The sequence below is a fragment of the Neomonachus schauinslandi genome, chromosome 10 (assembly GCF_002201575.2).
Source record: "Neomonachus schauinslandi chromosome 10, ASM220157v2, whole genome shotgun sequence".
Classification (NCBI taxonomy): domain Eukaryota; kingdom Metazoa; phylum Chordata; class Mammalia; order Carnivora; family Phocidae; genus Neomonachus; species Neomonachus schauinslandi.
Genome location: NC_058412.1, coordinates 47,751,095 through 47,778,248, shown reverse-complemented (window position 1 = coordinate 47,778,248; position 27,154 = coordinate 47,751,095). Strand labels below are relative to the sequence as shown.

General features: G+C 43.4%; 1 protein-coding gene across 1 annotated transcript in view; it reads right to left on the bottom strand.

Annotated features, from left to right (window-relative positions):
- Window positions 1-14,900, bottom strand: part of TACR1 (tachykinin receptor 1) — a 152,029-nt gene extending 137,129 nt beyond the window's left edge. Inside the window, exon 1 of the mRNA XM_021699208.1 lies at window positions 14,512-14,900. Coding sequence (XP_021554883.1) covers window positions 14,512-14,900 — 389 coding nt within the window. The remainder of the gene's footprint in view (window positions 1-14,511) is intronic.
- Between the last annotated feature and the right edge of the window lie 12,254 nt (window positions 14,901-27,154).

The following is a 27,154-nucleotide window of genomic DNA, read 5'->3' as shown; positions in this document are numbered from 1 at the left end:
CATGGAAAACTATTTTCAGCATATGACAGTCAAAAGGTTGTATCCTTAACACAGTTTCTGCAATGCAATATGAAACTTAAAAGTGCAGATTTAAATTTAAAAATGTCCTAGGGTCATGAATAGGAAAAAAAATTGCTTTACAAAGAAGCAAAATGTAAAGGAATAATAAATATACAAAAATATTCAATCTCATTAGTAAGAAATGCAAACATAAATAACATTTGCAATCTTTTAAATTGGAAAAGATGTTTCTGAAATTGTTAGGAATATGAAGGAACACTTTCATACAATGGGTGTATATATTCTGATTCATGCTGCCAAATTGCTAAAGCTTTCTGAAGACCAAGTAAGCAGAATGAAGCCAAAGCCTTTTAAATGTCCAATGCTCTGAAGAGACTTTTCTCCTAAGAATATAACCTCATAGTCACACACATGTACAAGTGTAGCTAGAAATACTGATCACACAAATGATACATTATAGCAAAAGCTAGAAACAACTGCAAGATCTCAGGATGCTATTTAAATTATGATACTTTGTAACCATGAAGCATGTTCTTTTAGAAGAACAGTTAATTACATGAAATGTTTATTATGTTAAATTTTTAAAATTATACATGCCAGGGTGCCTGGGTGGCTCAGTCAGTTAAGCACCTGCCTTCCGCTCAGGTCATGATCCCGGAGTCCTGGGATCCAGCCCCAAGGTGGGCTCCCTACTGAGTGGGGAGTCTGTTTCTCTGCTTCTTCCTCTCCCTCTGCCCCTCCCCTCCCTCATGCTCTCTCTCTTTCACTCACTCTCTCTCCCTCAAATAAATAAATAAAATCTTAAAAAAAAAAGAAAATTGTATATGCTACAGGAGTATAATTGTATAAAATAACCTATGCATAGGGAAAAATTCCTGTACTGAAATAATTTCTAAGAATTGACAATAGTGGTGTTGGGTAGTGAGATGAGGGTTGATTTTGCTTTTGTTCTTCATCATGCTGTATTTTCCATAAGGTGCTAATTCTCCTTAATGAATACATAATATTTTATAGTTTTAGAAGTATATATATTAAATGTAATCAGAAGGGAATTTGCAGTTGTGCAGGTAATATTCAACAGTAAGTTATTTTTCTTAAAAAAGTAACTGAAGTATACCTTAAATTTACACGATGTTATATGTCAAATATATTCCATTTTTAAAAAGTAGCTTAAGTTTAGACCTAAATAAACAGTCTTAAAGAATATATTCAGACCCTTCTGGAATCAAAATCATAGTACTTTGCATTTTTAATATTTAACAGCTTTTGGTTTTGTCTGCTCCAACTCCATTTTTTAGGCAATAACATTTATCGAAGCCATGCTATTTTCAAAATGCTGAGGAGGAGACGGGAGGAAATGGAGCAAGGAATTTTTGGTCCAGGTGTGGAGAGAAAAGGAGAAAGGAAAGACAGACAAAGAAAAAGGGATGCAAGCTTCTAGATGAAGTGTGGGTCCAGACAGACACTAGCAGAAAATTCAGCTCTTGGAAACAGCCCTCACCCCAGGATTTGTAAACAGCATTAATCCATTGTTGAAGATGCTAGCGAGGTAAAGAATCAGCCTTGGCCACCTAAACGGGGACTTCACTGCACTGCTGCCTTAACCCCAACCTACCAGACCCTTAGGACTGCCTGGGACTGTGACCCAAATTCCCTTCTGATGACAATATCCAAGCTATAAAAATACTACATATTTATCAAAGAGAATTAGCGACTTACAAAGAAGTATGAAGAACAGAAGCAAATTCACCCTCGTTTCACCAGCTAAACACAAATGTAGAGTTCACGGGCACCTCAGGACTGAGACAGTTCTGATTATGGCAGGAGAAGGTCTTTCAGCAGTGATCTGGGCTCATCATAACAGCGCCTTGTGCTTCCCAGCTGTCTCCTTGGTAGACACATGGGATCATGTTGTGAAAGCCAAACTCTGGACACCCGGAAGTACCTAAATCCCAGCATTCTTTACATCTCATATTGACTGTCCTCAAGACTGTTTGTCTTGGTTCTCTACACTCTTTCCTGCTCATGAGGAGGTAATTGAAAGGAGTAGGTAATCAGAATGGACACATTCCCATTTTAAAATACAAAGGGGACTTGGAAGGTAGAAGCCCAAATCATTTTCACCTTAGTGGGATTTTAATTGGCTACTCTTCTCTTGATTCAACTCAATTTACTAAATTGGATTGGCTGTGAAGAGAACAGAGCAGTAATGTGGGACCACACACTTGTGAGGCAGGATCGGGGAGTGCCTTAATGCAGACTTGGGCTGGTTAGAGCATTAATGAGGGAAATGGCCAGAAAGGGAAGAGGATACCTTCTTTGCATTTAGCTTAGTGTTAGGCTGACTGTGCCTTAATTGGGCCACTGAAACCCATGATGGCTGTGATATGGCTCATATCCTGAGTCTTTAACATATTAACTTCCAGACCCTTCATCATGCCAGCTGGAAAGAGAAAGGAACTGGTCTTTGGAAACAAATTTAAGTGAGGCTGCCGGTACGGATTTGGCCACAGGGTTTCTAGGTTATTGTCTAAGTTTCTCTTAGAAGAGCCCGGTTAAGTTGTTGAATTAACTAGCTGCATTTCATCCTCAGGACTGCTCCCCTTTTAGTTCCCATCATAAATTCAGGCATTTTTAAGCCCCCTCTGACTCCCTCGGACTATTCGGGAGAGTATTTCAGCTGTTTCTGGGGGTTTTCTTTTGTTTAAAGATTTTCAGAGTCAGACAAATCCTCTTACGAGAGCATTTTAATTATTCAAGAGGATATTTCTCCACAGTAAAATAAAATTAATTAATAAATCATACAAGGTGAGTATTTAAGCTTATGCTCCTAACTCCCCACATACCACCAAATGTGCACATTAGACTTTTCAAAATTAGTGTCTCAGTTATACTCTATAACAGAGCAGGGGGTAGGTAGCACGACTATTGACTCTTCCTGTCAGAGCTCAGGCAGTAGTGTGATTTGTGAAGGTGGTTGCTTGTCAGTCCATATATGGCTTAGGGCACTGAGTTAAGCTGTAAGAACAGAGCATCGCTTATTTTTTATGATCTGATATCTAGGACACTGAGAAGGGAAGGGAAAGGAACTCAGCACTTCTAGAGCTATAAAAAAAAGTCATGAGAGTCTGTCCTCATAGGGAAAACCCAGATGATCTGAAGAAAGACCATCTCATGATCCAATTGGAGGATTCAAGTGTGCCAGATACCTTCCAAGCTCCAAGAAGAAAGGTCCTGCCACTGAAGACTTCATGCCAAGAGGAACGGAAGCTGCTACGTAGACCTTCTACATACGATGCACACATGTCTCCGGGCATAGATCTGAAACATGCTGAGAGCCTGAGTTTGTCAAAACCAACAGGTACTACCCTTCCATTTTTGATGATTCATATGAAGAAGCAGGATACACCAGAAAAATTCTGGCACATATTTTTCATGACCTCAAAGTCTCAAAAAAGGAATTGAAGGACCCAGGATAGATGGTGATTTTTTGGGTTACTTTATCCATGGCAATGAGCTAGTTTGGAATGGCGGTCTATAAGAAGGTAAAAACATAAGAGGGTGTGGAATGCAGTTAATGCTACTCAGGTAGTAAAGTACTTGAATGCAGTCTGGGGTGGAATGAGGCTCTGCATGATTCTATCAATGTAATTCAGATGATAAAATGGTAAGACGGAAGTTGGAGAAGGATAACACTTGAAGGAAGCCAAGGAGATGCAGGGCACATTGGGACTATTCAATTCCAGTGGTAAGGTGTGAGTGGATCCTGGGGGCACTGTGAAGGCAGAGCTCCACCATGAAAAGGGCTCAGGGCTTTGGGCTCCTGAGAGACATACCCAGATTCTGATCTCCAACTCAACCCTGATTCCAGAACCTCAGTGGTTCCTATGGCCCCTATGATTTTGCCACCACTGCTTATGTCGCTTTATAACCCTGGAAACGCATTTTGTAAAATTCAATTGACAATGAAGAAATGGTGCTTCTATGTAAGAAGTGTGTGTAAAGTAGTGAGTTTTATGATCAGTATGTTATTTGTGGGTGATTTGTTTTTAATATGTTGGAAATGAGAATCTGATAGATTACAGAATTTGACTTACCAGATTTATAATTTTAATTGAAATACTTAGGAGGATTTAAATAATTAATTTTGTAGTCAATATTTAGAGGCTCATAAGAACCTCATTTACTTGTGAGTTTAATTCTTAGGAGGTTGAAATGCTTTAAGATAATTTAATATGCCAAATATGGAAGGTTTGATTTATTAGGTTTGTCAGAACTATGTGAGTCCAGAGAAAGATTTTGTTTCTTCTATTTTTAAGTCATTTTAAGGGATTTGAAGTTTCAAGAAAACCAGATGTATTAATTTGTGTATTAGATTTGAAATATTTAAGGGAATTTAATAATCAACTCACAAGATGCTGTATACATTTTTAAGATTATTTGATTTTTATATTTGTAAAAATTTGTGACTAACTGGAAATATGCAAGATCATTTGATTAAGTTTGAAAATGTTAAAATATTTAGGAGGAATTACTCCATCTTATGTTTAGGAGCTAATTGAATATTAGTCAAAGGACAAAGGGCAAGTGAATGTTTAACACTTTAACTAGACTTATAACAAAACTTCCAAGATTTATAAGATGTGTTCAAAGGCAAAAGAAATAACTTTAACAAATTGAATATCAACTAAAACACATGCAGCTGTAAGAGTGTTATGCTATTATCTTCAGGCATTTTTTTCCCTTACACATTTTTGCTATGACCCTCAGTCATTTCTCCCTCAGACATTAAACACTCAAATGATGCTCCATGGGACAGTGGTGACTTTGCAACATACAGGATGTAGGAAGTGAATATGTGGTTTTGGAGATGGTATAAATGAAAATAACTTAGTTTTTCTGGACTGTGATATACAATATCCAAATGCCATGCTTCTGGTAGAGTGTGTATTTCCATAGGTGTGAAGGATGCTAGAAAGCATTTGGCAAGAGGTTTGCTGTCCCAATTTGGAGGATTTTAAACTATAATGGGGGGAGCAGGGATATAAATGTTTCACCCTTTTATACTTGATATAGAAGGAATTCAAGAGGAGCTGAGACAGGAATGGGTGTGTAGAATGGGTATAATGGTGTGTCAGGGTTTATTATAGATCATAATACAGCCATTAACTGAGCTCTTACCAGATTTAAGGCAATGAATCAGCAATTTCCCATACATTTCCATACTTTTCCCTTTCCCTCTCTCCTTGCAACAATACTCTACGAGGTAACTTTTATTATATCCCTTTTATCAGATGGGGAAACTGAGGCCCAGAAAGATTAAGGGTCTTACCTACGTTCGCATATCTAGTAAATGGTAGAAGCACTGCTGGGACCACTGCCTGTGCTCTTTCCTACACTAAACTCCATTATCAAGGGTTAGATGTAAGGTTATTAAAAGATATTCTTATACAAAAGACATGAAAGGCACTCCATAGAAAGTCCCAAATATTAAATATAGTGATAAAGCTGAATTGGAGAGTAGATCAAGTAAAGAATTATAAAAAAGAGGAGCAAGGCACTAGGTTCAAGCCTGCTTAGACAAATTTCCTAGAGCTTCATGTGTTGCATTAATACTCAAGCCGAGATTTATGTCTTAAGGACATCATTAAAGCATCTCTTCATCACTGGGGATTCCTCATCCATAGAGCCTCATATCTTCTCTTCCATGAGTTGGAATCATAGTTTCTCAAGGTGACAAGAGAGGAGGTTTGGGTAATGGAAGCCAGTTCCTCAGTCTGTCCTCCAGGTCAATGACTTTCTTGGGTCATCTGCTGGAAATTTTCTGTGTCTGTGGTATTTTAATATAGTATGGACTATATGTTCAGACAACTACTGTGGACACAGGATTTGGAGTGCTGGTTGGAGGGTAGGCTTCTGCTTGTCGTGACTCAGGAAGGACAAGTAAAACAGAGTGTACTTCCTGTTGCTAGTAGAGGTTTTGGAGAAAAAGCTAGGGGGTTGACAACAGTTGGGCCATAGGAGGGTCCTAAAATATCTGAGTTTCCAGTATTCCTGGAAAGACTGGAGAAATGATAGGTAGAATGATAGAAATGATAAACACCTCCCTTGATTAGAGGTGTTCTCCTGGGGTACAATATCTTTTGGGGACAGGGTGTGGGTCAAGAATCCAAAGGGGCCCAGTTAAGTGGAGTGTGGAAAATGCAAGTGTGAATTAGAACACATAGTTATTCTAGAACAGGGGGTTCTGAACCAAATAGTGTAGCAAAACTCCATTGTAGGCATATATTTGGCCCAATTTTTCTTTTGCTTCAAGGCATAACATCTTAGGTGTGCTTGATGTCTACTTGATGCATTGGGTCTGGTTTTCAGATTTTGGTTGATGTGTGTAGAATAGAGGTACAGTCAAGTCAACCACTATCCACACATTGTAATGAATACCTACTCTCTGTCAGGCAACTGGATAGCTGCTGGGAACAGGGATAAAGCATCCCTGTTTTCATGGTGCTTGTAATGTAATCTAGTAGGCAGGGAGCTGTGGGAGAGAACAACAAATTATAGACAATTGTATAAATAATGTGGGAATAGGTAAGAAGGATATACTTCATCGAGACTTGAAGGCTTAGTGGTGATGGTACTTGTGCTAAGTCTAAGAGAACAAAGTCATCAGGTATAGGATGCCAGTCCTACAGCAGGTGAACCTGGACAAAGTAATTGTAATAGGGTAATGTTCAGTTCTGGGTATTAGTTAAACTCTCAGTTAAGAGGACTATTAACAAATAGGAATAGCCAGTAGAGACTAAGGAGGATGGAAAGATGAAGGAACCAGGAACAGTTAAGCAGGGATGGAGAAGCTTCAGGAGGGATATATCTAAAAGACTGCCACATAGAAGAGGCATTATATTAATGGGAGTAGCCCATAACCAGAGGCAGATTTCAGTTCAACAAAAGGAATAATTTTATGATTCAAAATGGAATGAGTTTAACAAATGAGCCAGATTGAGTAAAATATTTAAGCAGAATTTTATATTCTTACAATGGCCCCATCTAGAAGGTGGTGGGTTGAATTTTTGTCTGGGTGGAAAATGATCCAAAGTCTCTAACATCCTCTCTGGCACAGTAGGACCCTTACCTCACTTTTCTGCCTCAATGACAACTTTCCTTAGATGATATAGCATTCAAGAGCCATGTTGAGTGGGACTACGTAGGCAGACATCTAAAGCACAGGAATGCAAATTGCATGGGTCTCCAAGCTATGAGGGAGTAAAGAGTGGGAGAACAATGCTAAAAGAAATTGTTTCTAATAGTCTTTCCAAGGCAGAAACAGAATCCCCATTGCTTGTTTAGGATTTGATGAGACATCAGATTAGAGAGCATACAAATATAAGGTATCATTATCAATTTTATTAACATGAAATCTCTTTTCTAGTTTCCAAGTGACAAACACTAATAAATCATTATAATTCCCAGCTCAGTGTTCTTGAAGTTAATTAAAAAAAAAAATACAAACTCTGCATTGTTTTCTCTGTACTTTGCTTTCTTTTCTCCTCCTCCTCTCCCTCCTTCTCTTCCTTTTCTTTCTTTTACCAATTAAGTCTTTCCCAAATTCCCAAGGGTAGTTCCTCCCTCTGTCTCCAAACTTTCTCAGCATGGAATTAATTACTTTGGGTTATAATGGCATTCATGACTTTATCAATCCCCAAACATGAAAGAACAAAGTCAAAGTCATGTTTTACTGCCTCAGCATTTGGCATATGGTAGGTCCTCAGTAATGGCTGGATGGATGGATGGGTGAGGAAGAGGCCATTCCCCTCTTTGCCTCTAATTTTATGCCTCTTTGCCATACTCTGCTGATACTATCTATCGTAGCTCACCAATGTTCACTAATTACCAAATCCAATGTCCTCTGATGAGTTTCAAAAAGTGAAATCCCTGGTAATTTCTGGATTCTAATGATACTAATGAATAGAACCAACCACAAGTCATTTCTCTTAACCTTTGTCAATCCACCTATCCTGATTTCTCCACTATCTCTCTGCTTCTTTTTTCCTCTCCTATTGCTTGATAGGACATTCTCATGAATATTTGGCCTCTTTGCCTCTTCTCTGGAAACGAGATGTTCTTAACTTTCAAACTCCAATAAGCCATCGGTTTGGAAAACTCCAAAATCTACATTTTCATCCCTGGCTTCTCAGTCTCTAGCCCCATATCTCAAGTTGCTTGTTGGGCATCTCCTACTAATTGTTATATTTTCACATCAAATCCAACAAAACCTGTACTCATCTTCTTCCCACCAACCTCTCCATTCATTCCCTGATTTACTTGTGAACTCACTTCAACTGAGTCAGTCATTCTTCCCAAACACTTTGCAACTTTTTACCTCCACGCTTTTGCCAAACAGTTTCTTTTATCTGGAATGTCACCTTTTTTTATCATCCTCTCTAAAAAATTTGATCTAATCTTCGAGGTCAAAGTCAAATGCCACTTTTTGGAGTCTACCTTGATCATCACTGGACATAATGTTCCTCCTCTTCTCTCACATTGAATTTGTACAATCCATATAAAATACATCATGTAACACCTTGTATTGTAGTTATCTCTAAATCAGTTTTATTTGCCTCAATATACAGCATAAGGCCTTTGAGGGAAGACATGAGGCCTTGTGTTAAGAAACATCACATTACCTGGTGGCATTATCCCTTGATGTACTGAAGATCTTTGTCCAGGTTTAACTGAGTGTTTCTCCCTCATGATCTTCATTCACCGTTTGCTAGTTTAACATCAGTAAAGTAACAAAGTCTTGTGGTCCTACTACATGTGCTTACACTGAGAATTACTCTACACTCTCCTTCAATTGAACCTATATTTCTGCCAGTTTTTTGAAAAACCAAGGCCCTTGACCATTCAGGACACTGGGAGTTCCCATGAGTAGGGACAGGATGTGGCAAGTGTAGTGGGACAGCTCCAGAGAGTAAGTGGGCATTGAACCTCTCTAGGAAAGGTCCTCCAGCCTAACTGACCCATCCCAGATGTAACAAGCTCAAGTTTGAGTCATATCAACTCAAGACATTTGATATTCTGGATTTGAAAAGACAGGGTCAGTTGTGGTGGACGAGCTTCTAGTCAATGACCATTCTCAGTATCACAGAGATGCTTGGTCATAAGTTATAAGGTTCATCCAAATTAGTGCAAAGAATTCTAAAATCTATGTCTGACCTGTGGGTAGTGAAGAACTGACCTGAGATATACAATGGGATCCAAGTCTAGCCAACAAGGTGGGGTTCAAGGACAGACTGCAGGTCTAGTGGAGACCTGGGAAACAGGCTATTTGAACTTGTAGCTGAGTGTGACTGGAAGAGTGGGATAGACACCACAGAACCATGGGAAGTTTCTGTTATTTATGCATATTTTTGCTCTTGGTTCCTCTTTTACTCTCTCAGAGAGCTCACTTTTTCTTTTGCCTTCACCATTACCTATCTGGCAACTATATTTTTGGTCCTGACCATATTTCATATTGTTCAGAGACCATCATAATTTAGATGTTTCCTTTCACTCAAACAGAAGATCCAGAACCAGTGTGAGGAGTGAGCAATCTTCTCCTTTCAAATCACTGGAATTACACCTGCTCCTTCCATGTGGAGAAGCAGTGTCACCAGCCCAGTGCTTTTCTTTTTCTTTTTTTAAAAAAAAGATTTTATTTATTTATTTGAGAGAGAGAAAGATCGAGAGAGAGTACGAGCATAAGCCGGGGGGGGGGAGGGAAGGGGAAGAGAGAGAGGGAGAAGCAGTCTCCCCACTAAGCAAGGAGCCCAATGTGGGGCTTGATCCCAGGACTCTGGGATCATGACCTGAGCTAAAGGCAGACACTTAACCGACTGAGCCACCCAGGTGCCCAAGCCCAGTGCTTGTCTAAGCCTTCTGTTGCTTTGTTTCCCAGTCAGCCTACCTTTTGCCTCTACAGTCCCTCTTGTGGAGCTTCAGAATTGGTCTCCCTCCTCCCTTCTTAGATGTTGCTCTGCAGTACTAGAACCGGCAACCATCATGGGTCCCTGCAAAATGGAGGTGTCACCTCAGTGTCCTCCAACTTCCAATTTTTTGAAACATCACATGTGCCTTTTAAGTTTTGTAACAGGGAAATTTTTTTCCCTGGGTGAGAGAAATTACAGAGTTTCAAAAAGTGAAATCCCTGGTGTTTTTTGGAGTTTAATTAGAGTTAGACCTGCTCTTGTTTAGGTATATATTGTCTCTGCAACCATTTTTTTAAAAAGATTTATTTATATGAGAGAGAAAGAGAGAGAGCGAGAGCATGCAAGTGGGGGGGAGGAGGGGCAGAGGGAGAAGGAGAGAATCTCAAGCAGACTCCACGCTGAGCTCGGGGCTCCACATGTGGCTCGATCTCATGACTCTGAGATCATGACCCCGAGATCATAACCCTGAGATCAGGACCTGACCGAAATCAAGAGTCAGACGCTCAACTGACTGAACCACCCAGATGCCCCTCTCTCTGCAACCTTTTTATTCTAGGTAAACACTGCCTCCAATAAATACGTATTTTTTCTTCAGAAGTAGACACGCCCCACCGGCTCGTTCCCCACTCTATGGAAAGATAACAGAAAAGAATTAAATTAGTACTACAGTCTATAGCTGAAGGTTTTTTCTCTGTATACATTTTGGTTCTAGAAGGAAATTTGGCAAAGTTTACCAAGACAGTTTGACCTAGCAATTCCATATCAAGGAGTTTATTCCAAGGAGAGAACAAGGGATGCTCTTAAAGATTTATGTCTAGGGGGCGCCTGGGTGGCTCAGTTGGTTAAGCGACTGCCTTCGGCTCAGGTCATGATCCTGGAGTCCCGGGATCGAGTCCCGCATCGGGCTCCCTGCTTGGCGGGGAGTCTGCTTCTCCCTCTGACCCTCCTCCCTCTCATGCTCTCTGTCTCTCATTCTCTCTCTCTCTCTCTCAAATAAATAAATAAAATCTTTAAAAAAAAAAGATTTATGTCTAGGATATTTGTAATTATTAAAAATGGAAATAATTTACATCTAAAAACAGAAGAATGGTAAAATAAATGAGTACAGCCATGCAATATAACGCATCCATTAAAAATCCCATTTTGCATGGGATGGAAAATGCCCACGATATGATGTTAAGGAATTAAACAAAAAACAAAAAGCAACTATTGAACTGTTTTATTATGATCCAAAATTCATCCTTAAAGGTGTGAGTAACTGTATGTGGCATAAATAATGCAGATAAAAAAAGCCAGTATAAGCTAGCATTCCAGAATTTTAACCGGTTATCTGTCAGTAGTGGGATTGTAGATACTTTTTACATTTTCTTTATAATTTTATATATTTTCAAAATGTTCTTCTGGGAAGATGTATTATTTTATTCATACATCCACTTATTTAATAAATGTGTAGTGACCATTAGGTGCCAGACACTCTGCTTTGTGCTGAGGAGATAAAGTAAACAAGACAGAACAGATGTGTTCTTTGCTTTGCTCAGAGTTTACAATCCCTTAAAATTGGGAGAAAAAGGTTTTTTTCTTAATTCATTTCATCTGACCCAGTAATTCCACTTTTGGGAATCTATCCTAAGGAAATAATCAATAAAGTAAAACAAAATTATCATATAGAAATGTTTATTAGTGCATTAACCATAAGGCAAAAAAAAATTAGAAACCACCTAAATGCCCAACAGTAGGGGGATGGTTAAAGTAATAATAGCACATTCATATAATGGAATAATAGGAAGCCATTAAGATTAAGTTACTGAAGACGTCTTAATAACATGGGAAAGCGTTATTAATGATTTCTATTACTATCAATGGGAAAAAAATAAGCTGCAAAATTATATAGAATCTGACCTCAATTATGTAGTGTAATAGTCATAGAAGAGAAATTCAAATGTTAACAGGTGTTATTTTTACATGGTGAAGTAATGGTTGATTTGTACTTTTGTGTCCATGTTCTTCATATTTCCCAAGTTTTTGCAATGAACAGGTTTAATTTTATAATCAGGAAAACCATGCTGCTTTTGTTTTTAAAGACTTGACTTAGACATTATCTGTTAAAAATTCACGGAAACATACAAAAAGATAATTTACCATTTCCTTAAAGTCTGCACTGTCTTGGTGAAGAAAGGAGAGATAATTCATATGGAGAGAGCTGACAGCCCCTTTCCTTTCTAAAACATTCTTGGGAGAGAATGGATGACCACAAATGCAGTGGAGCAACCTCCAGCACAGGGCCTGTGGGGAATTAATTCACTGTGCTCATGAGGCTGAGCAAGGAAAAATAGAAGGAGCACTTGGAGACAGAGCCCTGGAGCCTAATCCCAACCTCTACCTTGAATTCTAACCTTGAGCATGATGTTGATAATCTCCCTGGGCTGTATCTGTACATTAGAGACCTGGGGACGTTTCTCACTGCTGTCATTTCCCTCACTGAGCAGGTGTCATGCAGGGTCAGGGTCCTGTCTCTGGTTTGCTCTCTGGTTTGCCTAGAGAGAAAGAACAATGGAGCCTGGGATGCCAGGGTCAAGGCAGCCAAAATCTGGCTCCCTACCCAATCCAGTGTGAAGACTTTGACCCTGACTCCTGCCCCTTGCCTTCTAAGTTCAAAGAGAAAGAGCATGGCTGTGGAACATGTCAATTCTGTGTAAGCCAAAGCAAGAGAGCCGGCTGCTGGTGCTCCATCAGCTACTGAATGCTCAGGTGCACACTGACTGACAGGTCTCCCTTGAGCCCACACAAGGCCCAAGTGCATTTAAAATAGCAACTTTCCCTCTAATTTAAAGTTCATCAAGGCTGAAATCACAGCAGGTTTCACTGCACCTGTATTCAGTCATTTATCATGCTCTGGGTTTTCTAAATGTAAGGGTCTGCTGTGCAGTTAAAGGAGCAAGTCAGTGCAGAAAGATTTATAGGCATACTTCACTTTCAACAAACTTAATATCTGAAAATTAAAGTATCATAAAATATAAATTTACAAAAGAATTCATTTCAGTAGCACTTTGAGTAATTGGTTTACCTTCCACCTTTAAAACATAAATTGATTCACCACAACCTGTTTTACACAACGTATCAAGCACATAGAGGTACATAAAGGGAGATGTACACGGAACTTAAAAATCAGCATTTGGACACCACCCCAAAGCTGGAAACATTTCTCTGATTGGCTATAGAGGCTGAAAGAGACCTTAAATCAATTGCAAATGATAAACAATCTTTATGCTAAATTGGCTATGGAAGCTGAAAAAGACCTTAAATCAATTGCAAATGATAAACAATCTTTATGCTAAAAGAGTTTAGTAGGTGGGAAGTTTTTTTGGGGGGGGGATTTTTCTTCTAAGTCCTTCTTTGGGTTTCTCATAATTCATTGATTTCATCAAGACCATGGAAAGAACCCATTTTAAAATCATAGTGGCAGGTGTTTTCAACATACCTCCGCATCCCAGGTAAGCATTTAGTAATTGTGCACACAGAGATATACACATTAGAGACCTATAACACCCACAAAAATGTCAATACAGATAAAGCTGTGCTCTAATAATCAATTTTCCATCCTGCCACCTGAGGAGCCATTCATTCCAAAATGCTAGCCCCAGTATTTGAAAATGCCAACATTTTCATTTTCAATGAGCTTCTGAAATCCTAGTTAGTTGCAGGAAAGAGCTTTCAATTGCCTTTGCCAAGCACGTTTCTCTGTGGATACAGACAGGTTAAAAACATTGACCTTACATGACAAGAGAAATTTAGAAAAGCTCCTGGGTAAGCTCCCTGGGTCCCTACCTGTGGAGTTCCTGAGGAACAGCCTAGCTGCCTCTCATTCTTGAATGAGAGCTCCCAGCAGCATAGACAGAGCCAAATTAGAATCCTGAGTATTTTATGATTCTAATGAAATGCTCTTCACATACAAATAATATTGGTGAGTTGAGGTGGGAGCAGAAGATCTCCGAATGTCCAGGAAAAAATGAAAAATGAGAAATTTTGCTTAGACATACTTAAAACTGGAAGGCACCAAGAGGCCTCCCCAGCATAATAGTAGGCTTGCAGAGATTCACAAAGCCCCAGTCAAAGGCCAGCCCCTTGGCCAAGTTCTGGGTATCCCCTTCAGGCCTTCAGGGTAAAGGAGAGGATGAATATATGGAAAGAAGCAAAGCAGGAGTGGAAAGGAAAGTGTCAAGGAGATGAGTGCAGGAGGGGTGAAGAAAATAGGGTTAAATGAAGGAAAAAGGAGGTGTGTGAAGAAAGGGAGACTGGCAATGAGTGAAAAGGAGGAGAAAAGGGAAAAGGAAATAGAAAAGGAAATGGTGAAATAAGATAAAGTTCCCCATTAACAACTGACTTAGTTGGCTGTCAGCAAAAACCCCAGGGTACAGGTGACCAAACTCCACCTTGAGCCAGGCACAGTGCAACCTGGAAGCTCCCAGCAATGCCATGGTCCTCTATGGACACTTCCTCCCTTCTCCACAAAGGGCAAGCTCACCTATCGAAGGCCACAGCAGTCATGGAGTAGATGCTGGCGAAGACAGCAGCGATGGGGAAGAAGTTGTGGAACTTGCAGTAGAACAGGCCGTAGTACCACTCATTGTGGACAGCGTAGGTGAAGTTCACCACCGTGTTGAATGCAGCCATGGATGCCTCTGCGAAAGCCAGGTTCACCAGGAAATAGTTAGTCACTGTCCTCATTCTCTTGTGGGCCAGGATGATCCACATCACCACCACGTTGCCCACGACGGAGGTCACCACGATGACCGTATAGGCAGCTGCCCAAAGGACAATTTGCCAGGCCGGCTGCATGAACTGGTTGGGCTCTGAGGTGTTGGTGGAGATATTGGGGAAGAGGTCTGAGTCTACCTGGAGAACGTTATCCATTCCCCCGCCAAGTGGTTAAGCCCTCCTCCCTGCACACACCCCGCCTTTGCAGCAGGCCCTGAGGCTGACGGCTGGGGTCAGGGTCCTGTTTAACCAGGACAGGAGGGCTGCAGGCTGTTTCTGGTCAGAACTCTTTTCTTGCAAGCAGGAGAGTTGGCGCTCAGAAGATAAACGCTTCTAGATGCGCTGCTTCTGGTGGCTCTGAATTCCTCCACTTTCAAGCATCAGGAAGCATTTGAGTTCAGAAATCCGGAGACAGTGTCTCTACTCCGTGGGACTGGAAAAAGGAAAGAAATTCCATGGGTAACGGTTCCGGGAAGCAGGAGACCTTTCTGCACCTGCTGCTGCTTGCAACTCCTGTTCCCGCTGCTCGCACGGCAAATGCAAAGCCCTGTTCTGCAGGAGGACTTAGGGGCGAAGGGGAGAGTGTTCGTCACAGCACGACCTGTAAAAGTTCTGAGTCTACGGCGGGGATTCTGTGGCCCCTTGTCCGTCTGGAGATTTTTCCTTTGCTTTTGCTGCTCTGCCGCCGCCGCCTGCAGCTTCGCAGGCGCCTCTTTGGCTCGGGTCCTGCTCGGCTCGGGAGTTAGCAGAACCTCGGCAGGCTGCGCGCGAAGCTTTTATAACCCTCTGCAGAGACGTCACCGAGAAGGGGCAGTACCTGGGTTGCGTACTCGCCAGTCCTCGTGCGCAGCGCCGCAGCTGAACCAGCTGTTGGCAACTGTCTCATTCCACCAACGCAGCCACCTCGCCTTTTGCCGCTACCTGCTGCGGGAGTCTCAAGCCCCGCGCCCTACGCACTCCGCGAGGGGGCGCTAGGTAGCCTCGGAGTAATTGCGCCGGACGGACTCTGCAGCTGGAAGCACAGAAAGGAAGGATTTGAGAAAGAGCTGTAGGGATGGACACAACAACTTCCAGGGAGAGCAGCCCGGAGCGTTGCGACAGCTCTGCAGAGGCGCCTGCCTGTGGCTGTGGGAGTCGGGCAAGTGTGGGGGCGACGTGCCAGCTCTGCGCTCCGGGCCTCTCTCCAGCCCGAGTGTACCACGGGCTCGCTCTGGCTGCTACCGAGAAGGAAGAGGTGACAATGCCCAGTTCCAGGTCTCCGGAAAACAACTTTCCTGAGATCGTGTTTAGGAAATAACCCCAAATACCTAGTTCCCTTCTCTGGGAGGACCGATTCCCCTGGTGAAGCAAGGATAGACTAAGCTTTGGGGACACGTTCCACAGACTCGCCGGTGACTTGGCCCCTAGGTCCCTGAAAACCTCCAGCTGAGCTCTACAGTTGAGCCCCCTGCATAGGCAGCCGGGACTGGGCTGGGCTCCCTACGAAGCTTGGTGAGCGCAGGAGCCACCTATAAGCAGTGTGTCGCCCAGACGCGCCTCTCTGGGCTCTCTGCCAGCACCCACTGCGGCCTCGCGTTCACCGCCCGGGGACCTAGCAGCTTCTACCTCTGCGCCTCCGGGGCCTGCGGGCCAGAGCCCGGCCGGGTGGCGTCGGGGGCTCCTTTCCTTACTCCCTCGCAGTTTTGCATAGGGACTGGAAGGCAGTTTTGTCCCCCTTCTCTCCCCACTCCGCCCCCCCGCCCCCCGGCGGACTTCAAGGCCTCATCTGCCAGTCGAAGGCCATTTCAAACCGCGGAGCTGGTGTCGGGCACTGGGAAGGAGGTGGGAAAGGCTCGCCCGTGGGTGCGAACCGTTTTGGAAAAGCCGAGATGGGCTGAGGTTTGGAGGGCTTTCCAGCCCAGAGCGCCCAGGAGATACGGTTCTCCGGGGAAACTAAACCTTCGGAGTCTTTCTGGGGGCCATCTATTCATACTCTGTCTCCTCTCTTTTCACTGCGGGGACTCAAAACTGTGCGATGTGGGTGGGGTTGGGTAGCAGGGCCCAGCGCAGAGGCTCGGGTTGGCGCAAGCCCGCATTCTCCCGGGAGCGGCGTTTACGCACTAGTCCTGCCTGCTTGCGCGCCTCTTCGGGGAGCAAGCAACGTATCTGGCAGGAAGTGCTTTAAGGCTTGGAAATTTATTGTACGGATTTATGCCGGGCTAAAATCGGATCCTCTCGCGGGGCGAGGGGGGTGGGTGGAGGTGGAGGAATCTGCTAGTTCACTTTGGTTTTGTTGAAGCCTGGAATTTCAGCATTTATATGAACCTCACCTTGCACTCTCTGGTACTCCAGGCACCCCTAAACCCGAAGAGAAAATTCCAGTGATGCCTGGGGGAGCACAGCACGCCCTCATTTAGACAGGTTGCAAAGGAGGAATGTTCTCGTGGGAGGGAACTCTTCCACCCTGGATCTCTCATCACTGCTTCCAGTAATGGGTATTAGAGGTCTTCTTAGCTTTGTCATTCTAAAATATGTAAAATATTATAACATTGCTTATACATAGTGTTTATTTTCCTACTAGAAAATTTGAATTTCTAAGATTTTTTTGGCTATGTGGATTTTCCCTTCTATAATTTGTCTATTCACATGCCTTGTCCCTTTTTCTGTTGGATTGCTTTCCAGGCACTTTTTTCTCAGAGCTCTTTGTGTATTATAGATATAAACACTTTGCCTGTCATGAATATTTCAAGTATTTTTCTAATGCTATTATTTATCTCTTGAATTTATGTATTTGTCATAAAAAAACAATGTTTATGTCGTCTTTATTTACTTTAATAACACTTGGGTTTTCAAGTCTTGGTTTAAAAAGTTTTACAAAATCCTGGCTTTTTTCCATATAAATATCCTGGGTTTTCTTGGCAGTTCTTGCTTTTCTTTTTTCTTTCTTTCTTCCTTTTTCTTTCTTTCTTTTTCTTTCCGATGAGGTCTTTAATTCACCTGCAGTTTGTTATTTTATATTATGTAAAGTATTTTCCTTTTCATATAATTAGCTAGTTTTGACAGTTCTATTTTCCTAGTGAATTAAACCATTATCCTTGTCATAGATTAAATTTACATATACATGTGATTTAATAGTTATATTCTCCAGTCTTTCCTACTGATCCATTTGTCTATTCCTATAGCAATACCATGTATATATGTATATATACATATTTGATTAATATGATCTTCTACTTTGCCTAGCCCCCTTGCAGTTAGGCAGAGCCTTGTGACTAATTTAGCCAATAGGCTGTGAGTGGAAATGATGTATGTCATTTCTAGGATGAGCACAGAAGAGAAAGAGAGAGAGAGAGTGTGTGGGTGTGTCAGAGAGAGAGAGAGACACTTCTCCATGTATTCTCTCCTGCCAAGTCCCAAATGATGCAGCTACAAGAAGACAGGTATTAATTACCTTGAATTCCCAAGTAACTATATAACCCAGGCTGCTGCCCAATCATTTTGGACATGTAGTATGAGTTGGGAAATAAATTTTTGTTATATTAAGATACTAGGGTTTGGGATTAATTTGTTATTCACCCTGATATAGCTTATCCTGACTAATACAGGAATAAAATATTCTGATATCTGGTAAGGCAAGTTCATCTGGATGCTCATTTCATGCTTTTTCAAATCCATTTTTGGACATCACATTTGAATTTTAATATTTTAAATTCAATTTAAAATTAAACAAAACAAACTGCATTAGTATTCTAATTGGAGCTGTGGAATTTATTGAATCTTGACAAAATTGTATTTTTGATATTATTTTTAATCCAAGAACATGGTATGCCTTTCCATTTATTCAAGTCTTATTTATGCCTTTCAAAAAGATTTTATAATTTTGGTTAAAATAGATCCAGTCTTTTGGTTACATTTATTTCCATATATTTTGTAGGTTTTGTTTCAATTTTAGATGAAATACTTTTTCTTTTTTTATTCTAGATCCAAGAAAACCCATTGTCTTCTGTGTATATGTATTTATGTGTATGTGTCTGTGTGAGTGTGTTTGTGTGTATGTATCCTGGTCATTTTACTAAATTTCATATTTATTCTTGTGCTTTTATTTGAGTTTCCTTAAGTTTTCAATCACATCATTAGCATATTCTTGTCTCACTGAATTTCCTTTACCTTCTAGGACAATGTTAAATTAAAATTGGTGATAGCAGGTATTTCTGTATAGTTTCTGAATTTAAATTAAAATGACTTTGAATTTTTACCATTTAGGATAATACTTCTTGTTAAATTTGCTAAACAGTCTCTTATGTTTAAATAGTTTCCTTCTACTTTATTTTACCTAAAAGTTTTAAAAGGAATGTCTTGTATTTCTTTTATTTTTAAATGCCTTTTTCAGGATCTGTTGATATGATTGTGTAATTTTTTTTTCACTAATTTGCTGACATAAGTGGATTAAGTGAATAGATTTCCCAACACTGGGCCCAACTTAGCATTCCTGGCACAATTTCTGCTTGGTCAGAGGCTATATTATTTCTTTGATATATTGTTGGATTCAACTTGCTAATGATTTATTTAACATTTTTACATCTATTTTTCTAAGTGAGATTGATATAGAGATTTTTTCCCTTTTCTTTTTCAGATATTAGTGTTATGCACCAAAAAATGAATTGGGAAGCATCTCATCTCTAACTGTGGCAAGAAATAGTAGTCTTGGTCCCTGAACTACCCAGAACTAGTCGGAAATGTAAGTCCCTGGGCCAGCACAGAACTACTAAATTAGAATGTGCATTTTAGTTAAGACCTTAGGTTATTTGTATGCATATTAAAGTCTGAGGAGTTTAAAATAGGTCCAGTGTTTTCCAAATGTCTTAATGATAAGATTCTCTTGAGCTGCTTGTTAATAAACATTATCCTGTTCCCCTGAAAACTCTGATTTGGTGGATCTGGATTGGGGCTCAGCAGTCTGTTTTTACCAAATACCCTGGGTCAGTCTTCTCTTCAAGCAAGTTTTGGAAATATGTGGACCTTTTACTTTATTTTATTTTTTTTTAAATATTTTATTTATTTATTTGACAGAGAGAGAGACAGCGAGAGAGGGAACACAAGCAGGGGGACTGGGAGAGGGAGAAGCAGACTCCCCGCGGAGCAGGGAGTCCGATGCGGGGCTCGATCCCAGGACCCTGGGATCATGACCTGAGTCGAAGGCAGACGCTTAATGACTGAGCCACCCAGGCGCCCCGACCTTTTACTTTAAATAGCACAAAACTAGATGAGTTCTTTCTTCATCTCAAGGAAATTTTCAGTTAGTATTTTTTGAAATTATTACCTCTTCCCCATTAGTCCTTTTTTCTCCTTTTAAGACTCTCATTGTTATCATGCTAGGTCTCCTAGATCCATCCTCTGGATGTTTTAGAAACAATTCCTACCCCCCTCCCTTCTCAGATCTGAGTAGTATCCAGGCTCTTCTGTTTTGGTCCTTTCTCCAGGTTTCCATGCTGATCTCCCAGTAGAGCCCAGCCTGCCCAGTTCTATTCTTCTCTTAGCTCAACCCCCAACAGGCCCAGGGCTCAATTATATCCAGCTGCCCTTAAGGCCTGAAGCCATGTGGATAATGGGAGAGAACATTGGAGTTGGCTGGGAAAGGGAGGGCAGCTGTGTTCAGGTCCCCATGAACTCTGGTCTCCTGAAGCCACTGGTGTGGAAGCATCCCCTTCCCCCTCCAGTGTGGATGAGTTACTACTATTAGATGCTGGCTTCCTGCCATCCTTTCAGAAGACAAACTGGTGTATATTATATCTCTTGGAAATTAGATTGTTAGTTCTCTGAAGGCAGGAACCATGTTATTCACTATTCATTTGTTAGCAGTCCCTTCCCTACAGGGCATGATCAATAGATATGTATTGGGTTGGATTGAATTGCCTGACAATGGTTGAATTTAGAAAGATGGTGTGAGGCAGGGAGGCAGCACCAGATCAGGATTCATCAAACTGTGAATCTTCCCAACACAAAAACAACAAAACATTAATAAAAAAATAACAGGAAGCAGGGGGAGGAGGAAGAGGGTAAATGGCTCTTCAACAATGCTTACTGTGTGCCAGAAACAACTGTTCAACCCACTTTACATATTGTCACTCTATTATTTGAGAGAGAGAGAGAGGGTGAGAGAGAAAGAATGATTCGGGGGAAGGGCAGAGGGAGAGGTAGAAACAGACTCCCCTTGGAGCAGTGAGCCCGATGTGGGGCTCAATCCCAGGACCCTGGGATCATGACCTGAGCTGAAGGCAGATGCTTAACGACTGAGCCACCCAGGTGCCCCTACCTCTCATTTCTTAAAGAAAATCACTATTTCCTATTACTGGAGAGTATTTTCAGACCTGTTAAGTTGTTATAACTATTTAAATATTTCTGTTCTATTACTGGAGAATATTTTAGGAGAGAAGTTAAAGACCATTTAATATTTGAAATGAAAATGTGTATGTATATTTATTTTTTCAATAAAATTTCATTGAAGTATGAATCTACACAGAAAAGGACACACATCATAAGTGTAGAACTCAATAAATCAGGAAGGAAACATATCTGTGTAAACACAACCTAAGGAAAAAAATAGACTATTACTAGAATGACAGAGACCCTCTTACACCCTCTCTCTCAGTCATCTCCAAAGGTAATCACTACCTTAGCTTCTAAAACTGTAGATTCAATTTGCATGTTTTTGAATTTTAAATTAATGGAATTATGCCTGTATAGCTTCTTTTACCGCACATTACAACTGTGAGATTCATTTATGTTGTTTGTAACAGGAGTTCATTTTCTTTTTTTTTAAATTCATTTCATTTTATTTAAAATCAATTAATTAACATATGTTGTGATAAGGAAATTCTGTGTCCTACCATGGCTGACCAAGCCAGCAAGAGAGTCCCAATCCTTGCCCCGGGGCTCTTCCCGGTTCTCCCTGCTCTGCTTCCCGCATGCACCAATCCAGGTTCTTCTCCCTGCCCTGCTTCGCGCATGCGCCAGAAGTACCAAGTATGTGGAAGTAGATATGTATAAATTGCCCCCTTTGTGCTTGGGGCTCAGACCTTTGGAGACCACTCTCCTCTGAGCCTGCTGGTGTTAAATAAACCTCCTATCCTCCAAAATCTCTGGGTGCCCCTTGGTTCTTCCGTCGGGAGATCCAGTCCAGGTTCCATAACATTTGGTTCCCTGACCGGGAAACCCAACCGCGCTGGTCCATTGTTGCCACCAGTTTAGGGCAACGGCGGGATGGTGACGGAATGAAGGATCATAACGGAGAAGGTGCGCCCTGCCTAATTTTCGGCAGTCTCCTACCCCGGTTGCCTCGGGCCGTCCCCACTCTGCTGTTCCCGCCAGACTCGAGGAGACTTGCCACATGAGGACCTGGTCCCGACATTGGATTCTGTTAAGGCCTGGGGCTCCAGGACCCAGACAGGCCCACCCCCATTGGGGTGGAAGGGGAGCCTGATCACCTCCTAGAGACCTCTTAGAGGTCTCACAGTTAGGGATTCTCAGGGAGGGAATGTAATAACTTCTGGAGTGTGAATGTGTGAGTGAATGTGCAGTCCAACCTGGCTTGCTCAAGCAGACTGATTCTGTGACTCCATGGGCTGGCACACCCTCAAGGTCCCCAGAAGCCTACAGAGTCTGAGTGGGCCCGTCTGCGATTCCGTGGCTAACGGCATACACTCTATGGCAGCATCGGAATTGTTTCCGATCATAAGTCACAACGCTGAGACTGCTACAGCTAAGCCTCACCTAAGCTCCTTTGGGACACGGCCAGACGGGCATCTGATTGGTCTCCTCATCTCAGGAGGCACCCCCCTTTGTCTGTCTCTGCGCCACCGCACACACGGACATCACCATGGGGTCAGGGCAGAGTAAACTTACAGTTCTAGAGACCATGATCAAAAATTTCAAGAAGGGGTTTTCAGGAGATTATGGTGTCAGGATGAACACCGGCAAATTGAGAACCCTATGTGAATTGGAATGGCCCACCTTTGATGTCGGGTGGCCTTCAGAAGGGACACTGGATGTCCCAACGTTTTGTCGAGTATGGTGAGTCATAACAGGAGAACCAAGACACCCTGACCAGTTTCCGTACATTGACTCCTGGCTAGGAATTGCTCAGACCCCCCCGGGTGCGATTCGCTTGCAATAGGCAGGGACAGGCTAGAGTCTTAATCACCTCATCCAAGTGACCTGAAGAAAATCAGCAAAAGCCCCAGTCTCCACAAATCCTAGCCGGAGATCCCGAGAATGAACCAACCCTGCCCCCACCGTACATACCCCCAAGACCACCTACACCTGGCCCTTCAGCTACAGACACTCCGCCACCATCAGTTTCACTGGTGCCCCCAGGCCCAGAGGATCCACTTTCTCCAGGACCAGCAGCCAGGCTGTGCCCCAGGCCAGATGCAAACGCCCTCCAAATGCCAGTACGAGAGACGTAGGAACCCGAGAGGCACAATGAAGATGGGATGGTCCAGCCCGGCAGTTCCATGATTTATTATCAGCCCTTCTCCACCACCAACCTCCTCAATTGGAAGCATAACACCCCATCCTACTCTGAGAAACCACAGGCCATGGTAGACCTCATAGAATCCCTCTTCCATGCTCATTGGCCAACCTGGGAAGACTGCCAACAGTTACCTACACCCTGTTTAACACAGGAAAGGAGGAGAATAATGAAAGGTGCACAGCAGTACCTGGAAAAGCACACACCAGTGGGAGTCATCAACCCTGCTGCCTGGGCTAATATGGCCGCACCCGAAGAGCACCCAGCATGGGATTTCACCACAACCAAGGGACAGGCCCACATCTGCCGGTACCAGGAGACCCTCCTCCAGGGAATCCCTGCAGGAGCTAAGAAACCCATGAACATGACTAAGGTATCCTCGGTCACTCAACAACCAGAGGAGTCCCCTGGGGACTACTACGAAAGACTATGTGAAGCCTACAGGATATACACTCCATTTGACCCCAAGGCACAGGAAAGCCAACAGATGGTAAACACCTCCTTCATGGCTCAGGCTGCCCCGGACATCAGAAAAAAACTTCAGAAACTAGAGGATTTTGCCGGGATGAATATCAACCAACTAATAGAAATTGCCAGTAGGGTCTACATGAACAGGGAGGTCCCAGCCAAACAGGAAGCTGATAAAAAGATGAAAAAGAAAGTTAGCCTCCTCGCCACTGCCCTAAAAGGAAAGGACAACACAAAGACGGGGAGACCCCAACCACCAAAATGGGGGAAACCCAGAACCCCCTTGGTAAGGGGTACTGCCTACTGTAAAGAGAAAGGGCATTGGGAAAACTAATGTCCCAACCAGGGAAAGGCTCAAAAGCCCAGCCGCTACAGGAAGAACCCCGAGAGGAGGACCTCATAGGCCTCGCGGGAATGGACTCAAACTGAGGGGGACCAGCTCGTTCCTCCTTGGCCCCCATGAGCCCATGGTCGGAATGAAGGTGGGGGGCCAACCAGTGACTTTTATGGTTGATACTGGGGCCAAGCACTCTGTTGTCACCTCCCCAGTGGCCCCTTTCAGCAAAAGTACTGCAACCATCCTTGGGGTCACTGGGACGTAGGCGATACAACAGCCATTTTGCCAGGCTTGCCAGTACAAACTCAGGGACCACAAGGTCCAGCATGAATTCCTTTATCTGCCTGATTACCCCATCCCTCTCCTGGGCCAAGACATACTCTCCAAGCTTAGGGCTCAGATAACCTTTGAGCCCACTGGACACATTAGCCTCTGACTGAACCGAAGGCAAGAGGAGACGAGGTCTCTAATACTAACAATTACCACGCCAAGGGAAGAAGAATGGAGGCTATTCTGTGCCCAGGCCCAATCGAGCAACCCGCTGGAGTTCAGACTCACCTTCCCTTCAGTATGGGCTGAAAACAACCCACCTGGACTAGCCCAGAATCGGGCCCCTATCATTGTTGAACTGATCCCAGGAGCCCAACCTCAGAGGCAAAGACAATACACCCTTCCACAAGAAGCTAAGATCAGCATCCAAGAACATCTGACCAAACTCAAAGAAACAGGTATTCTAGTCGAGTGCCAGTCAGCCTGGAATACCCCACTCCTGCCAGTCAAGAAGCCAGGAGGGGGATACCAACCAGTTCAAGACTGCAGGCCATCAACAAGGTGACCATCTCTCTGCACCCAGTGGTCCCGAATCCACACACCCTCCTCAGCCAAATCCCATACACCCTCCTCAGCCAAATCGGCCAGATGGTTCACTTGCCTAGATTTGAAGGATGCCTTCTTCTGCCTCCACTTAGCTCCCCAGAGCCAGCCACTGTTTGCCTTTGAATGGTTTGAACCTGATACAGGGCGCCAGATGCAACTGACTTGGACGCGCCTCCCACAGGGGTTTAAAAACTCACCAACCCTCTTTGGGGAAGCGCTGGCTGCAGACCTCGCCAGCTTCCCAAGGGAGGCCACACAACGCACCCTCCTCCAGTATGTGGCTGACCTCCTCGCCAGTGACACACAAGAAGACTGCACAAAAGGCACAGAGGCCCTCCTACAGCTCCTGTCAGACTCAGGATACCAAGCCTCATGGAAGAAGGCAGAAATCTGCCAACAACAGGTCTGATACCTTGGTTTCCTCTTCACCCAAGGGAAAAGAGAACTAGGGCCAGAGAGGAAAAGGGTCATCATCTCCCTGCCACAGCCCCAGACAAAAAGGGGCCTACGAGAATTCCTGGGGGCTGCAGGATTCTGCTGCATCTGGATCCCTGGGTTCTCGGCAATAGCACGACCCCTTTATATCTCTTAGGGGGACCAGATCAAGAACCCCCTGCCTGGACTGAGGAAGCAGAAGCCGCTTTCACAGAGATAAAGACCGCCCTGGGGAAGGCTCCAGCTCTGGGCCTACCAGATGTAGAGAAACCCTTCAATCTCTTTGTGCATGAAAAGGAAAGAATAGCGCTCAGGGTACTCACTCAGACTGTTGGACCCTGGCAACGGTCAGTTGCTTACCTGTCAAAGAAGCTGGACCCCATGGCAGTGGGATGGCCACTGTGCCTCAGGGTGCTGGCAGCCACAGTCCTACTCGTCAAGGAGGCAGACAAACTTACCCTGGGGCAAGAACTTAATGTCAAGGTCCCTCATGCAGTTGTGTCCCTCATGAATGCACAAGGACACCACTTCTTTTCCAACTCTCGGCTAGCACAATACCAAGGGCTCCTCTGCAAAAACCCGCGGGTCACCCTCGAAACAGTAAGGACATTAAATCCAGTAACCTTTCTCCCCACAGAAGAGGGGGAACCAGACCATGACTGCCCCAAAGTGACTGATGAAGTCTATGCGAGCCGTCCAGATCTGTGAGATCAAGCCATAAAGGATCCAGAGCTCAAGCTGTTCAGCGATGGCAGCAGTCACCTACAAAAGGGTGCCTGAAAAGCAGGTTATGCAGTAACCACAACCACTGAAGTCCTAGAAGCTAAGGCATTACCAGCTGGATGGTCAGCTCAACAGGCTGAGTTATATGCCTTAGTCCGAGCCCTCACCCTTGGTGAAGGCGAGTGAGTCAATGTCTATACTGACTCTCGGTATGCCTTTGCTACTGTACATATACGTGGAGCCATCTACAAGGAAAGGCACCTCCTAACCACCACAGGAAAAACTATCAAGAACAAGGAGCTACTGAGACTCCTCAAAGCCGTTCTGGCTTCCAAAGGAAGTAGCAATCCTGCACTGTAAAGGACACCAGAAAGGAGATGACCCCATAGTGTGGGGAAATCATCTGGCAGATGAGGCAGCCAAGACCACAGCCAGTGAGGACATAGACAGAGCCCCTTCCCTCACCATGGCCCTAATACCCCCAAAAGAAGTCCCTCCACCCAATTACACTAAAAAGGAAAAGGAATGGGCCATAGCTGAGGGAGCCATACTGACTGAAAAGGGATGGTAGATGATGCCAGATGGGCACATCTTTGTTCCAACAGGAACTGGAGGGCATCTAGTCAAGGAATACCACCAACTCACTCATCTGGGGAAAACTGCATTAGAGGCCCTTCTCAAGAAGCACTACATCAGTCAGCTGCCAGCACTGTGCCGAGCAACAAGTGAACGATGCATAACGTGCTAAAAATAATGCTCGGTCTGCACCACGGCCCCTGCCAGGTTTCCAGAGGATGGGAGCAACCCCCTTCGAAGATCTAGAGGTAGACTTCACAGATGTGTAGCTGAGCAGGGGGTTCAGATATCTCCTAGTAATAGTATGCACATAGTCTGGGTGGGTCGAAGCCTTCCCGACTAGGACAGAGCAAAGCCAGGAAGTAGCTAAAGTCCTCTTGCAGGAGATCGTGCCCCGGTTCAGCCTGCCATTAACAATCCATAGTGACAATGGACCTGCATTCGTGGCAGACATTGTACAGGTCTTGACCAAATCTCTTAACATCA